Below are 16,748 nucleotides of genomic sequence, written 5' to 3'. Positions count from 1 at the left end.
CACTCAGGATACATATATAAAGCTTTGCTTGAAGTCCTTGAATTTAAAAGCAGCTATTTTTTTTTCAATTCTCATCTATTAAGAGAGCTTCTCCAAAAAACACAAAAAACTAGTATTCATGCAATTGATGTCAAAAGCCAAGTGAGCACTATTTTACTGAAGAAGTATTTCAGCCATTTCCCTGGAATGGTTTTAAAGCAAGCAATCTACTGCTTGAAAGTGCTGCCTTTGATATCAAATGGTCATTAAAAGTCCCATGACATTTAACTACGGCTTAAAATTATTCATCTCTATCTCTTGGCAAGGGTTCAAATTTGAGATTAAATTCCCTTTAAGTGGCAGAGGCATTCATAGTCCCCCCTGCCTGATGCTTTTAAGTAGTTTTGTTTTACTGGAGGAGTACCACCTTCAGGTGCTTGTAGATGAAGAGACACTTGTCACTCACAGGCTTAGCACTGAGTCAATCACATTCAGAAAATGCACATGACCCATTGGTTTCTGCTTTCTAATACATTCTTTCTGTAAGTTGTAAATTGACAAAATTCCTTTGTCATTTTTAAATCACTTAAAGTCTTCATTTTTCTATCTTTCTTTTTAGAATCTCCCCTAAGCACTCTTATCTTAGAAGTTCTTTGAAAAATGTTTTAAAACAATTCCAGAAGTGATAAAGCGCAGAGGGCCCATATGGATACAAAGTAATGAAGTAAAATACGATGCTAAAGGTTGATGAGAGAATAAACTGGACTTTACTGTGATGATAAGAACCTGATAAGGTCTGAATGTAATTCTTACGACTTCTAAATTCTTCCAGAGAATTATAGCTAATGTTACAGAAAAAGTTCTAAAGTAGTAACATAAATCAATTCTCATGTACACTCTTAAAACCCTATAAATGGTATCAAGTCTTCAATTGGGATCTCAACTGTAAAGTTTTTGCCTTTTGTATTGTACCTAGATCCCATTTTGCGCAATTTCGATACAAATTCCCATGTACTGAAGACCTTGACTTATAGTCAAATATTTCATCGTACTTCCAGTTGGTGTTCCTTATTTCTTATCTTCTCTGAGCCTCTTCCCACATTCGCTCTTTTTTTCATCAGATCGTTGTTCCATGGAAAGGCCTGGGAGAACGCGGCCCGGGTTTCGTTTTATTTGCTTCCTCGCTCCCGGCAGCGCCGCTCTGAGGTCGGCCCCGCGTGGGCCGGCATTGACAGAGGAAAGGCGGGTGCGGCCTGCGGCCGCGCGCAGGGGGCGGGGCGTGGGGCGGAATCTGGGGCGGGGCGGAACGTGCAGGGGCGGGGCTTGCCCGCAGAGCGCGGCAGGCGAGCGCGTCTCAGGTTGGCTGTTCCTGGCTGAGCCCGCGGCAACCCCGGCGGCTGCCGGAGCCAGATGCTCGCGGGCTCTCTGGGCTTCAGGCGTTTTCCTCAGTGGTGCAGCGCCAACTCTCTCCCGCCGGATAGGGAGACCTGGCGGCGCTCTGCTCGAGAACTCGTATCTCAGCCTCCGAGCTCCTCCGGAGAAAGCCAAGTGCCACCAGGTGAAGCCGGTGTCCCAGAACAGCCCCGGAACCTCTGCCGCCAGATTGCACCTTTTGAGAACCGCGACCGCCGAGCGTTTTCCAGCGCCTGCAACGCAGGGCGCGCGGGGACAGTTGGGTCCACTACGTGGGAAGGGGCGACTAGGACACTGATGATGGATGCACAGACCTGGCGCGCGGGATGTTGCTGTCTCCTCCTTCTGGCTCTGGTTGGGTCTACTCGGAGCGAGGGCGTGCAGAGCTGCGAAGAAGTTCGGAAACTTTTCCAGTGGCGCCTGGTGGGAGCTGTCAAGGGGCTGCCGGATTCGCCGCGGGCAGGTAAGGCGCGGCGGGCAGGCTCTGGGCGGCGCGCCAGCGCTGGGCGGCGCGCCGGGGCGAGGGCCGGGGGCGTCCTGAGCGCAGAGTCCGCGCTCCTCAGCCTCTGGGGGTGGCCCTTCGTGGGAAGATGACCTTTCAGGCACTCCGGCCGGGCAAGGTGAATCCGGGGGAGGCCTCGGGGAGGGGGGAGGGGGTGGTAAGCTCGGCGTGAACATCCCGAGCGCAGCGCAGCGCAGCGCAGCTCCGGGGACACCCAGACTACGCCTGCGGCTAAGCTGGGCTCTGGGCGTTTGCCGCCCGCGCTGGTTCCCGTAGTCTCTGCTGGTGCGTTACGAGAGGTTAGCAAAGATGGGGCAGCGCGGCCTGCGTTTCTGTTCCGAGTGGGAATTTCACCACTGCCCCGCCGGGGGGCCTCGGTTTGCTGCTGTCTCCGGTGGACCAAGTTGGCTTGGTCGCTCCAAGTTTGCTACTAAAAATACAAACCGGTGTTCTTCTCCTTTGCTGGAGTATGGGACATTGAGAAGGGCAACCGTCTCCTCTTTAATTAGGACTCGGACCCTGTACACCTGCACTGGCGTGACCCTTAGCAGCCTCTGTGCCCTGGCGCCGAGCCCTCCTTGGGGGAACCTGCACTAAGTACCCAGTGTGTCTCTCAGACAGACGACTGGGTAGTTTCGACGCCTGAAAGATGTGACGGCAACAGGCGATCAAAACTGAATGTATCGGGAAGTCACTAAACATGGATGAGACACATACCAGAGATTGAAGAGGAAAGAATACCTTGAGTGTAGCCAGTGTAGAGTCTGCTTCTTGTAAGGCTGTTTGCCTGCACCTTTACCCCCTGCTCCCCACCCGTACCGCGCAGATTTCCTTCTGCTGCTGGGATTTCCAGTTTACCTTTGGTTTGGAAGATCAGGTCTTAGCTGTCAAATGCAATAGTAGGTGTCTGAAGCTACGATTTTACTGGAGCACTGCACCCTGCCTATGAAGGCAAGACGCAGACGAGTGCCGTGAGTTTATGGGTTGAATAAAGAATTTATGGAGGATGCTTGGTTCTAAAATACGTCCCCTGGCTATGTTTTCAGGGTTAAGCGACTTGCTCTTAGCGCTATGGATGGAACTGTAACTATTTTGCTTTATTGCTTTGCTGTTTGTGAACTCAGTTCTCCCCTCATCCTGCAAGGAAAATCTGGGCATTGAGGAACCCTAAGTCCATTTTAGTTTACATGACCAGTCTTTTATATTTGAAATATTTCAAGTATTTTTTGAATGCCTGTTCAGTACAAGGTGCTTTTTCTATACTACTTGAAACAAAATAGTTGATATTCTCAGCTTAGGGCAGTTCTTTCCTCAAACAATAGTACCCCCTTATAAGCCCATTCTTGTATTTCAGTGCATTCTTTTTATTAAAAAAAAAAAAGCTAAACCTCAGGTATCAGTAGCTAATACTGCTGAAGTGGGTCTTTGTGTTGGTGGAGGGGGATAGGGCGAAGGCATTGAGCTTATGAAACCGTCACCTGCATTATTAGATTTTGCTCCCCAAATGCCTTAATTTTGGCTGATATGTTCAGGAAACGTTGACAGCTCCCCAGTAAAGGCCTTGATTTCACCACCCTTCTTAATGTCTCAGTATTCCTGGTACCTGCTGAATGCAACACATTGATTAGCTGTTACATTCCTAGAACTTTGTGTATTTCATGTCTTTTGAAGAGGAAGTTTCTAGAGTATCAATCACTGGCATACCTTTTAAAAGGGATGTGAGGGGAAACTGAAGCTGTGCCTTATAGAGAAGGAAATGGTGTCCTTATTTGCATTTGATGCATATGACCCCCCCCCCCCCCCCCACAAAAAAAAGAGCCAGGATGGCAAGCACCTTCTTTTCTGAGCCATTCTGGATTGTTTCCCCATTGCTAGTACATTTCTTCATCTGTGGCTTAATGTGATGGAGGAATCCTAGCAGTACAGATGCCGGGGACTGTTCAGGGTTACACTCTTGGGGACATCAGTGTTGCTGGCGGGAAGAAGGGCTAAATTCCTTTCATAATTGCATTAAGAAAAAGTCACATGAAAGTATTATTTTGAATTAGAATCATCTTGATTAAAACCATTCTTGTCTCCAAATTGTTAGCCATTGTTTTATTTGAATAGGTAAATGAAATATTAAACTATTTCTTTTGACATTGCTACTTCTTCCCCGCTATAACAAACTCATTCCCAAACTGAGTAAAGCACACATACTACATGCTTCATAACTGCTTTTCCTTATTTTTGTATTTATGTATGATCTGTAACGTTTAGCGTGATTGAGTATAACAGCTGGGTATCCGATTTTCTAACAGCATCCTCAAGCTCAAGAGAAAACAATAGTTAATGTAAGTAGTCATTTCCATGTAAGAATACAAATGTCAATATTCCTTGTAATAAATGTATTTATTTGGCACATGGGCTTTCACTAACTAAAGCTGGTACATTTCAATTTGATACTAGTTTTTTTTTGAAAGTTAATCTTTTTTTAGTGCTTTCTTCATTTACTGTCCACAAGTGGTTAATTCCTGAGATGTCTAGCCCAAATGCCATTTTTATAATAATAGCAGGTAGAACAACTTTTTAGTTTCTTCCTATATTTGCGACTTTTACATCTTCTGAAAACTACGTTACCCAATTTGAAATTATTAAAATAGTGAGAACAGCCATTCGAGTTGTTTCTCAGATTCTCCTCACCTTTGTTCTTTACTCTGCTCCAATTCTTTTAAGCCTATTGAGCTCCTAAGGATGTTGGATGAGAAATGTAAAAAAGGAGAGAAGATGTAAATGTGATTAGAATTACAGATTTCCCTGTGTTCTGATTTTATTTCCTAAGTAGTAGTCAAGGTGCCCTTTGCTCTTGTTTATTTTATTCAGGAAAAAAAAAAAAACAAACCAAACTTAGTGAAAGTGTCTTTTAAAGGTCCTTTGATTTTTATTTTATTTACTGGGGAGGAAGGATAATGCTTTTACATTCAAATTCTCTTCCCACATGCATTGTTCACACTTGCATTATTTCCTTGTTTTAAGAAGGTATTTCAGAAAGGAGAAGCTTATAAAAAAATCCAAGACTACCTTCAGGTAATTTATATACCAACTGGTTTTTGAACAGTGGATGTTCATTGGTACAAGGAGTAGTTTGTGAAAGAACTTTTTCTTGGTAACTTTTGGTTATAAATGGGATAATAAAAATAAACTTGATGTGGCAAAATGAAAATTTAATACTACAGGACACTTTAGTGCTGTGTAGTTTTATTTTTTAAACTGCTTTCATCATGATTTAGTCTTATAATTGTTTCAGGCACAGTGTTGATTCCTTTTCACATGCAAGAGAAACAATCTACCTGGTAACCTCAGAGTTTGGAATTATAGACATTGGGTTTCAAAACTTGGATCTCCCACGTGTAGTGGTGGGGCCTAGGTTAATTGCTTATCCTTGAACCTCTGTTTTGTCATCTATAAGATGGGAATCTTAGTTTTTTGTTTTTGTTTTTTTAATGTTTATTTATTTTGAGAGAGAGTGAGCGTGAGTAGGGGAGGGGCAGAGAGAGTCCCAAGCAAGCTCAGCACTGTCAGTGCAGAGCCCGACTTGGGCTTAATCCCATGAACGGTGAGATCATGACCTGAGCCGAAATCATGAGTCTGACGCTTAGCTGACTGAGCCACCCAGGTGCCCTGGGAATCTTAGTTCTTGAAGAGTTGTTGCATACACGGAATGAAATAATGTGTGTGTGTGTAAAATAGCACAACTCCAGGCACATAGGAAGTGCTCACAAAATGTGTTGTTGTCACTACAGTTTTTTAATTTAGTGTCATGATTTTAACTAGACTTGGGCTTTAAGGGTGAAATTTTAGTTTTAGATCTCTATGTAACAGAAGATGTTTTTTATATTAACTAGGTGTTTTTTTTTTTGGCCACAAATGAGTATTTCTAAAATTGGGAAATACCTTTGTTTTTTAAATAAGATTATTCAGCTATTTTATATCTATGCTTATTTTTTTTTAAGTTTACTTATTTATTTTGAGAGAGAGAGAGAGAGAGAGAGAGAGAAAGAGAACACACTAGCACACACGTGGCTGGGGGAGGGGCAGAGAGAGAGAGGGAGAGAGAATCCCAAGCAGCAAGGCTCCATTGGTGAGATCAGGACCAGAGCTGAACTCAAGAGCCAGACACCTAATGGACTGAGCCACCCGGGCACCCTAGGAAATATATTTCTATTCAAAATGGTATTTATTAGATTATAGTGACTCTCTTGTTTCTTCTCATGAGCTAATGGAAGCTCTAAGAAAGAAACCTATCTGAAATGATTTTTATTATGTTATGGAAAACATATCTATATCTATGTATCTATATATCTGTATTTGTATCTATATATTTCCATGAACTAATGGAAAGTCTAGGAAACAAAACCCCACAGCCACGGCCTCCACTACCACGGCCACGGCTCTGCTGTCTGTATTCAGGGAGGTGAAGTAGTGCACACAGGATGGTTTAAGGATTTATATACTAGATGGCTGGTGGCCATAGTCATTCATGGACAGTAATCTGAAATTAAGACTTGTTTCTCATGAATTTAACCTTTTTTTGCTGCTTGAACAACATAGTTGTGTTGATAAGATTTCCAAAGCCATAGAAGGAACCCAGGCTCTGATGTTGGGGCAGACTATTAATATCAGGATCGCCCCGTGTTGAAGCCCATTCACCAAAACCCACCAGAAACCACCCTGTACTCAAACAAATTTGGCTCATTTTGCTTGCTGCAGCAAGGACTATCACTCATTGTAGGAATCGTGGGTGTCATGGGTAAAGGGCAGCCAGGAAGGGGCTTTTTCTAAGATTTGAGCTTGTGCTGGGTGATCTCATGGATGGTTTAATGGAGCGGGGCAGTTCAGGAATTGGGTGTCTTGATAACTTGCTTAGGCATTGGGAAGATGAAGGTGGGGGTAGTCACCATGATTGAAGAAGCAGCAGTCAGTCTTGTTGATCAAAAGAGGGGGATGTTCAGTCATTTGTGAGGCTGCAGAGTGTCCCTGTGTCTCTGCTTCTCCACCACAGGTCTCAGGTGGCCCTGTCTCATCACTGCGGGGTGATTCTGTTCATGTTGTCTGTGTTGGCTTGTAAATATGAACTTAGTTAAAGTGTTAGGACGGCTTGTCACTTTCTCCTCTGCAAAATCTAGTGTATACTTTGATGGTCATGAGAATCACGTGTTTCATGTTTATCTGGGCCTTTAGTGAAGCATAATGGTAGGACAGTGAGTCTGAGTTTCTACTTTAAGGCCACAGAGAATGACTGTGCATTAGGGGCTTGAATTGTGCTAATCACACCGTTGTTCGTCATAGTCCTCTTACCAGAAAATATAAGTGTTGTGTGTCCCCATCCTTCCTGCCACATTGTAAGTTCCTTTCTGCCAAGTGTCCAACATCCTGTATTTGTATAATTGGCTTTAGGAGGGGCTCAGTTTGGAGAACTTAAGAATAACATTTTATAATTTTTCTCTCCTCCCCCATCCACTTTCCGGCTTGTCAAGACTTTCTGGAATATGGATTTTTATCTTGTGTGTGTGTGTGTGTGTGTGTGTGTGTGTGTGTGTGTAATTTACTTTCTATGTTTGATAAGAGCACCTTCTAAGTCTATAACATTTTTTTTTTGTTATTAACTGGTATAACACCAAAAGGAAAATTCCAGCAGATGCCTCTCCTAAGCAGAAATGATGCATAAATCAGTGGCCTCTCAGTATAACTGTTGAAGAAACCATAAACCTGTTTTGATAAAAATGGGGTCATGAGAGACTTTGGTCATATCCTTCATTGCAACAGATTGTCTGTGGGTGTGAATTCTGACCTACTTGGTTAAGTAACAATAGCTTTACTTTTAGTAGAGAATAGTCATTTTCCACATCTACCTTTCTCTTGTAAAAACCTGACCTTCAGCTAGAAGAAAAGACAATAGCAATTGTGTCCTCAGTTCTTCCTCTTTTCAGCTTTACAAATTTCAAATTTCACTAATGTCTCTGTTAAAACCATCCTAAATTGATTAGTCATTCTTCTATGAATCACAATAAATAGGACGGCTTTTTTTTTTAAAGTTTGTTTGTTTGTTTATTTATTTATTTATCTAGAGAGAGTGAGCATGCAAGCAGGGGGAGGGGCAGAGAGAGAGAATCCCAAGCGGACTCTGAAGATAGTGGTTTGAACTCATGAAGTGCAAGATCATGACCTGAGCTAAAATCAAGAGTTGACCACTTTTAAAAAAAAAAAAAAAAAAAAATTTTTAACGTTTATTTATTTTTGAGACAGAGAGACACAGAGCATGAACGGGGGAGGGTCAGAGAGAGAGGGAGACACAGAATCTGAAACAGGCTCTAGGCTCTGAGCGGTCAGCACAGAGCCCGACGCGGGGCTCGAACTCACGGACTGTGAGATCATGACCTGAGCCGAAGTCGGACGCCCAACCGACTGAGCCACCCAGGCGCCCCAAGAGTTGAACACTTAACCGACTGAGCCACCCAGGTGCCCGGATAGGACAGCTTTTTAAAAAAGTTATTATATTCTATTCTTTTAAAATTATTTATTTTATTTTAATTCCAATGTAGTTAACATACAGTGTTGTATTAGTTTCAGATGTGCAATGTAGCAATTCAACAATTCCATGTATTACTCAGCGCTCACCAAGATAGTGTTCTCTTAGTCCCCACCTCCCCTTTGGTAACCATCAGTTTGTTCTTTATAGTTAAGAGTCTGGATCTCATGGGTGGCTCAGTTGCTTGAGCATCTGACTCTTGATTTTGGCTCAGGTCATGATCCCAGCGTTGTGGGATCAAGCCCCATGTTGGGCTCTGTGCTGAGTATGGAGCTTGTTGGGATTCTCTCTCTCTCCCTTTGCTCCCTCTCCTGTACCCTGTCTCTCTAAAAAAAAAAAAAGAGTTTGTTTCTTGGTTTCTCTTTTTTTTCCTTTGCTCCTTTGTTGTTTCTTAAATTTCACATAAGAGGGAAATCAATGGTATTTGTCTTTCTCTGACTTGCTTATTTCACTTAGCATAATACCCTGTAGCTCCATCCATGTTGTTGCAAATGGTAAGATTTCATTCATTTTTTTGGCTGAATAATATTCCATTGTGTGTGTGTGTGTGTGTGTGTGTGTGTGTGTGTAATACACACACACACATGCATTCCCTATATATATACCACTTCTTATCCATTCATCTGTTGATGAACACTTAGGCTTCCATAGTTTGGCTCTTGTAAATAATGCTGTAATAAACATAGGGATGACATATCCCTTTGAATAGTATTTTTGTATTCTTTGGGTAAATACCCAGTAGTGCAATTACTGGATCATAGATAGTTCTATTTTTTATTTTTTGGGGAACCTCCACACTGTTTTCCATTGAGGCTGCACCAGTTTGCATTCCCACCAATAGTGTAGGAGGGCTCCTTTTTCTCCACATCCTTGCCAACACTTATTGTTTCTTTTAAAAATTAATTTAAATATTTAAATTTTTTAATTTTAATTTTTAAAAATGTTTATTCATTTTTGAGAGAGAGAGAGAAAGACAGAGTGTGAATAGGGGAGGGGCAGAGAGAGAGGGAGACACAGAATCTGAAGCAGGCTCCAGCCTGTCAACACAGAGCCCAACGGGGGGGCTCGTACTCACAAACTGTGAGATCATGACCTGAGCTGAAGTCAGATGCTCAACTGACTGAGCCACCCAGGCACCCCACTTTTTTATTGAACTATAATTGACACACAATATCCTGTTAGTTTCAGGTGTACATCATAGTGATTTGGTATTTTTATATATTATGAAATGATCCCCACAATAAGTCTAGTTACCATCTGTGACCATACAAAATTATTACAGTAGTATTGACTGTATTCCCTATGTTGTACATTACATCCCCATGACTTATTTATTTTATAGCTGAAGAATCTGAATCCCCTTTATCTCTTTCATCCATCCCCCAACTCCTCCCCACTCTTGTAACCAACAGTTTGTTTCCTATATGCATGAGTCTGCGTTCTGTTTGTTTTGTCTGTTTGTTTGTTTTGTTTTTTAAATTTCACATATATTTGAAATCATATAGTGTTTGTCTTTCTCTGACTTATTTCACTTAGCATAATCCCCTCTAGGTCTTTGATTAGCCATATCAAGTTCACATATGGCCGTTAAGTAAGTTGAATGTATAATGCACTTTTATAGAGAGAGAATGAGATTTTGCACTTTAATGTTTTTATGAAAAAATACACATTCTCTTGAAAATTCAAAATACTGAAAAATACATAGAGAGCAAAATTTGCCTTCCAGAAATAACCACTGATAACCTTTTGTATTACCCTTTTAAACACCCTCATCAGCCATCTGCTCTGGATATAAATATTTTTAAGAGATTTTTGTAAATGTTTATTTATTTATTTTTGAGAGGGTGCAAGGTGGGGGGAGCAGAGAGGGAAGGGGACAGAGGATCTGAAGCAGGCTCCATGATGACAGCAGTGAGCTCTATGTGGGGCTCAAACCTTGAGATCATGACCTGTACTCCACACTCATCCGAGGCGCCCCATTGTATAAATATTTTTTGAAAGAATGTAGAATCACTTTATTTTTCGTAGTTACCATTGTAAGCATATCAGTACTTCCCATGCCCTTAAACATCTTTCTAAATATGTACTTTTTTTAGTGACAGTATAGTATTCCACTGTACCATAAATTGAATTCTCCCTTGTTGTAAATATAGGTTTCTGATATTCACCACCATAAAGTCACATGGCTAAAGACATGAAAAGTAAATGTGACAAACTCTTACCCCCCTTATGGCTTTGTATATCACCTACATTCATTCTAATTAAGGTTGTTCATTGTCAGCACCACTAACATTTGGGGCTGGATAATTCTTTGTTGTGTGGGGAGTTGGGGACAGTCCTGTATGTTGTGGGTTGCTTAGAAGCTTCCCTGACCTTCACCCTCTAGATGCCAGTAGCAACGTCCTCCCCCTCTCCCCACAAGTTGTGACACTCCAAAATGTTTCTAGACATTGCCAAATGTCCCACGGAAGGCAAAATCATCCTAGTTGAGAACCATTGGAATAAACTGTCCAACCTATGGCTTCTTCACGCACATATGTTATATAGCTGGCCGGTTCAGGTCTCTGCTGAAAAGTCAACTCTTTGGAGAGGTTTTTCTCAAGGTTCACTGAACTATTTTCCCCCAGTTATTATTGTAGAAATCCTTTTGTTTCTTTCATGGCGCCATATATTTTTTCTTTATTCTGTACTGTTGCTCTGTCACCGCTAGGTTGTGTGTGTGATGAGAATAGAGAACATGTCTACCAAGGCCACGTTCATGGGCATCTGACCTTTGTAGTCACACAGGGTCCCGCTCTCAGAAGGGCCCCCTGCTTGGTTCAATGTTCTGCTCTTGCCATCTTGAAGTTTGAACAAAGGCTCCTGTATTCTAATTTTGCGGGGGCCCCCTAAATGATGTAGCCATATATAGCCAGTACTGTTGGGTGTCTTATTCAATGAAGAATATCTGGTGCCTAGAACAGTGCCTGACATGGAACAAGAATTGAAATAGTTGTTGAATAAATCGCTACATCCTTTGAACCTCTCTTACTCTTTTTTCTTCTTTAACGTTTATTTATTTATTTTTGGGGCAGGAGAGAGAAAAAGAGAGAGAGAGAGGGAGAATCCCAAGCAGGCTCCATGCTGTGAGCACAGAGTTGGACTTGGGGCTCGATCCCACAACCTGTGAGATCATGACCTGAGCCGAAGTCAAGAGTCACACGCTTACTTGACTGAGCCACCCAGGTGCCTCAAACCTGTCTGATTCTTAAGTTAAACTCTAGAAGTCGGTCCACAGATGGATGGTCAGTCCATCCAAGATTCTGCTATCTCTATATAATGATATTTATGAAGTTTTCTGGTGTTGTGTAAATGGGTTAAAGATTGACCCCTGTGTTTTTTACTTCATCACATCAGATTGGAACCATCAGCCCAAGGCCCTCCAGTGCCAAACTCAAAATTTTACATATCCATTTGCTTTAAATAGAGCTCAGATAAGCATATTTTTAGTCCATTAGAGCTTGCTTGTTTTGCATACTCCACAAAACTGCACCCAACATCTGCTAGCCACAGCTAAAATAAACTCGGGGGCTGTAACAGACCCCAAGCCACTGCTGCCCTTTGAAGCTCTCTGACTCAGAGACTTCCCATTTGCTGCTGTGTAGTATCACAGAGCTATGTGAGCCCCTTCTCCTGTTCCCCTCTCTCCTGGCAGTTCCCTTGCCCCCTTCTGCTTCTGGGTGGTAGCCCTGCTCTGCTGTCTCTGGAAGCCTTGTACTGTGAGGGACATCCCTTCACATGCAGAGATTCAAAGTGCCACTCAGTGTCTACTACTATCATCTGGAGGTCCTGCCTTTGAATCAATCAGCCCTGAAATCCTCAAACACACCATGTACAGATCAATACTTAGTTATTTCTAATGTAAGAGAGGGATTCAAAGCAGTAATACCAATTTTAAGTATATTCCTCTGCTAGACTAAAATAAGTATATTTTAAGTATATTCCTCTGCTAGACTATAGGCTATTTGAGAGTGAGATCTGTGATTGATGTATCTTAATGTTCTGTGATTAGCCTAAAATTCATAAATAAATTTTGACTTGTAGAATTAATCTCATATGTGTATTTACATACCAGACTCAATGCATTGTGTTTACTTACGTGTTCTATGCTTAATGTTAATAGAATGAGAAATGTAGAAGGCGAAGTTTTTAAAAAATATACTGACCTGGGCTCGGTTGGGTTGTTGATTAAGTTATTTTCGAGGAGTTAATATTTTCTTATGTACCTCTGCCATAACTTTCTATAAAGTGACCCAGCCCTTTTAAATTTAAATTTAAAGGAGTTTTTATTTGCATTATCCAACATTTTTGAAAACAGAGTAAATGATTGCCAAACAAATGTCCAGAAGAAGGTTTCCTCAAATGTCCTGCAAAGAAAGGAAGATTATTTAATATTTAAGGGGTTAATTTACGCAGTTTTTATATCACATAGACAGTGACTGATCTGACTTAGAGCGTTAACTCATCTATTTTTGGGAGAATGGAGAAAAATAAATGTGCCTAAATATAATTTATATTTGACTCTGGATTGGTTGGTTTGTGTTTCTTTTAATTTCTTTTTCTTTCTTTTTTCCGTTTTTTTGTTTGTTTGTTTGTTTTCCTTTCTGTGAGGAATTAATTTTTTTTTTTTTTTCAACGTTTATTTATTTTTGCGACAGAGAGAGACAGAGCATGAACGGGGGAGGGACAGAGAGAGAGGGAGACACAGAATCGGAAACAGGCTCCAGGCTCCGAGCCATCAGCCCAGAGCCTGACGCGGGGCTCGAACTCACGGACCGTGAGATCGTGACCTGGCCGAAGTCGGACGCTCAACCGACTGCGCCACCCAGGCGCCCCATGTGAGGAATTAATAGTAAGGAACTAGAAAATGATTTCAGTTTTTCTATCTCCCACCCTCCCACCCTTGTTAATTCCATGTTGGCAGTAAAGCACATCTCACTTGTCTGTGGAATTATTCCTGAGCTGGGAAGATTGTTTATTAAAAGATCCCAGCTTGGGGTCCAGACTCCATGCAGACCAAGTAGAGAGACCATAGCCTTTCAGAACAAGCAAACGAATAATTGCTGCTAAACCACAAAACCATATATGGTAGCAGGTATAATCTGTCTCCAAAGTATTTCCAACAATTCCTGTTTTAGAAATACCTAGTCGTTAGATCTCTTTTACTATCTTAGAAAAAAAATTTTTTTCTGTATCAAGTGTAGTTCGTTATTTATTTAGGATATGTCACAAGAGGTATTAGGAAATTGTACCTAAATAGAAGGATTATTTAAGTCATTGCTAATGAGACATGCACATTTTGGTATGGTTCAGCTGTGAACTTAAATATGTTTCAAATGCAGTCATATTTAGAACCTAGTAAACATTTCTTGTTTTATAATTTGTTTATTACTCTTATTAGGGTAATGGGTTTGAATTACTAATTTTCTTCTCCTTCTGTGCTGTGATAACCACATTTATTTTAGCTTTTATAAATTTTTTTTTTTCAACGTTTTTTATTTATTTTTGGGACAGAGAGAGACAGAGCATGAACGGGGGAGGGGCAGAGAGAGAGGGAGACACAGAATCGGAAACAGGCTCCAGGCTCCGAGCCATCAGCCCAGAGCCTGACGCGGGGCTCGAACTCACAGACCGCAAGATCGTGACCTGGCTGAAGTCGGACGCTTAACCGACTGCGCCACCCAGGCGCCCCTTAGCTTTTATAAATCTTTATAGGCAATATAATTAATCTTTGCAGCTATCTTTTTAGAGCTCATAGGCTTTTCTTTTCTTTGTCTTACAGTTTCAAGGGACGTTAGTTCACGATTTCTTCAATATTCTTTTTGGGAGAGGGTAAGAACTGAGAAGGAGTCCGATAACACGCACAGACTTTGCCTTCAGTTGATCAAAGGAATGTAAACATTATTTCTGGATGTCCTTGTTCATTACACATATATTCTTTAAATGGAATATTGTCAATATTAAATTACCTGTTCAGATTTATTTACTTTTTGAACAGCTTTCTTATTTAGTAAGGTTGTAGCAAGTTACATTTGGCTCATTTTCTTTTGATCATTGAAAATGTCTGTGTTTAATGAGCTGAAACTGAAGTAGGTCAATAAAATGAAGAGATTAACGGTCTGTTCTCACCAGGCTTAGAATACATTCCACTCTGGGGGGAAAAGTCATTTTTAACAAAGTTTTTTTTTTTTTTTTTTTTTTTTTTAATCAACTTAAAAGGTAAAGGAAATAGGAATAACATTGAAAGAGTGAGGAATTCATGAGCTATTTGTCAGGTAAAAGGTATGAGGATACGTTTTGTATAGTTAAGAGCTTTAGTTACAAAACAAAACTACATTTTACTTAAAAAAGGTGTTATTTTAAGAGAGAGAGAGAATGTGAGTTTGGGGGAGGGGTGGAGAGAGAGGGAGAGAGAGAATCTCAAGCAGGCTCTGCACCATCAGCACAGATTGTGGGCTCAATCTCCTGAACAGTGAGATCATGACCTGAGCCGAAATTAAAAGTTGAACGCTTAACCAACTGAACCACCCAGGCACCTCTTCTTTTTACTTTTATAAGTTTAGGGGCACAAATAAGCTTCAGGTTATTAACTATTTAATATTCTACTCATCTTTGGAGATGTCTTAATGCAAAACAAGGAAAAATAGTTGGTATGACAAAGCATTGAAATGTTGGCATGGGAAAAACAAACAGGAAAAAACAGACGTTTTAACTTATAATTTATCCCATATTACTGTCACATATTTTAGTGAATAACAATGAACTTTCAGTTTTGAAATAAGTTAGTCTTGACTCTATCACTTATTAGCTATGGGACCTTTAGCAAACAACTCAACTTCTCAGAAAATGTTTTTGCTTCCCTTTCAGTGGGTTTTGAGGGCCACATGGTATGGGGAAAAAACTAAACAGTACTATTCTGTACAAAATGCTACATAGTTAATTTTATTACAGATATTCTTTTTTGAGACATTTAAGTAATTCTTTATGCTGGATCAGGGAACAGGCAAAGAAATCATAATAGAAATCCCTTTCTCTTCATGCTAATAAAATGCCAAACTGTCAAATATTTTTCATGCTCATAGTATTAATCCTGTATTCTTGGAGACATAGTTTATGTTTTCCTTCCTTATTTTCGCTAATAAATTAATTTATTATTTATACTTTAATCCTACAGTGAAATCGGGTTTATTCCTGTTATGTAGTTTAAGAGCAAAAGACTAGTCTTTTACAAACCATTGTCATTTAAATTAATTGAATTAAGATTAAGAGGAAAGTACTTTTCTTGGATGTATGCTGAGTGAATGTGAACAGGGGTAGTTTCTACCATATATAATTGGCTTCAACAAGTAAGTAGGAGTTCATTCTTTGCTGCGTTTTACCACGTTTTTGCTTGTCATAGTTCCAGTGGGTCTTTGTGTGTCCCTGTGTTGGGCGTAACTTTTCTGCCATGTGAAAGACACAAAGGTACAGTGTGCTGGCATGTGTCTGCCCCTTCAGGTAGACGCCCCACTCTGCTTTGTGTCTGGACGAATTCTTGCCTCTGGCAGTCCGTGGGAAGGAGTGCCTGGGGAGACACCAGCAGGTGGGCTGTGGCCCTCTCACCTTGCGGAGTCACTGCAGACTGCCTGCATCCCTTTACCTAAGCACACAGCTCATAACTCTCTTGGGATTCTGGTAAATAACGTTATTGTCCTGCCCCCTAAGAGGCAGTACCAGCTTCTCCGCAGTTACTAGCTAGGGAGAACTGCAGTATCTCTTACAGTCTTCCTATACCCTCCCCTTTACAAATATTTTCTTAAATAATCCTATTTGACATTACCAATCTATCTCCTTACAGGATCCTATATGACAAAACTTTATATACTTTAAATATTTAAGCCTAGAGCTTTCAGAGGATATTTGATTTGTAATTAAAACATGTAGAAACATAAATCTGTTCTGGAGTTAATTTATAAATGTTTTTGGAAGTTCCAATCAGTGATGATTTCTCCGCTCACATTCAGTTGCCTTGTGATCAGGCTTTTATTAATTGTTTCTTTCCCTCCCTTCACCTCTTTTATGAGGAATGTTGGTGGTGCTGAACTCTTTAGGGTTCAGTTAGAAATGTGACTGAATTGATAACACCCCATATTAACACTTAATTTTTTAAATTCCAGCCCAGTCCACCAACTCAACCAGTTGCCAGATTCTCTAGATTCTCCTTCACAAACGCCCCTATAATTTCTCTACCCACCCTTGTGGCCACTA

At 40.8% G+C, this 16,748-nt stretch overlaps 1 protein-coding gene across 3 annotated transcripts in view; it reads left to right on the top strand.

The window, feature by feature from the left end:
- The first annotated feature begins 1,331 nt into the window (after positions 1-1,331).
- The window catches only part of GPC5 (glypican 5), a 1,417,426-nt gene continuing 1,402,009 nt past the window's right edge, over positions 1,332-16,748 (top strand). For all 3 annotated transcript variants that reach the window (XM_060636856.3, XM_060636857.2, XM_060636858.2), the window contains exon 1: positions 1,332-1,855. In XM_060636856.3, the coding sequence (XP_060492839.2) occupies positions 1,390-1,855 (466 nt within the window). In that variant the 5' untranslated portion in view covers positions 1,332-1,389. The remainder of the gene's footprint in view (positions 1,856-16,748) is intronic.

This window comes from Panthera onca, chromosome A1 (assembly GCF_046562875.1).
Source record: "Panthera onca isolate mPanOnc1 chromosome A1, mPanOnc1 haplotype 2, whole genome shotgun sequence".
Taxonomy (NCBI): domain Eukaryota; kingdom Metazoa; phylum Chordata; class Mammalia; order Carnivora; family Felidae; genus Panthera; species Panthera onca.
The sequence above is the reverse complement of the archived record's forward strand: the minus strand, read 5'-3'. Positions and strand labels throughout refer to the sequence as shown.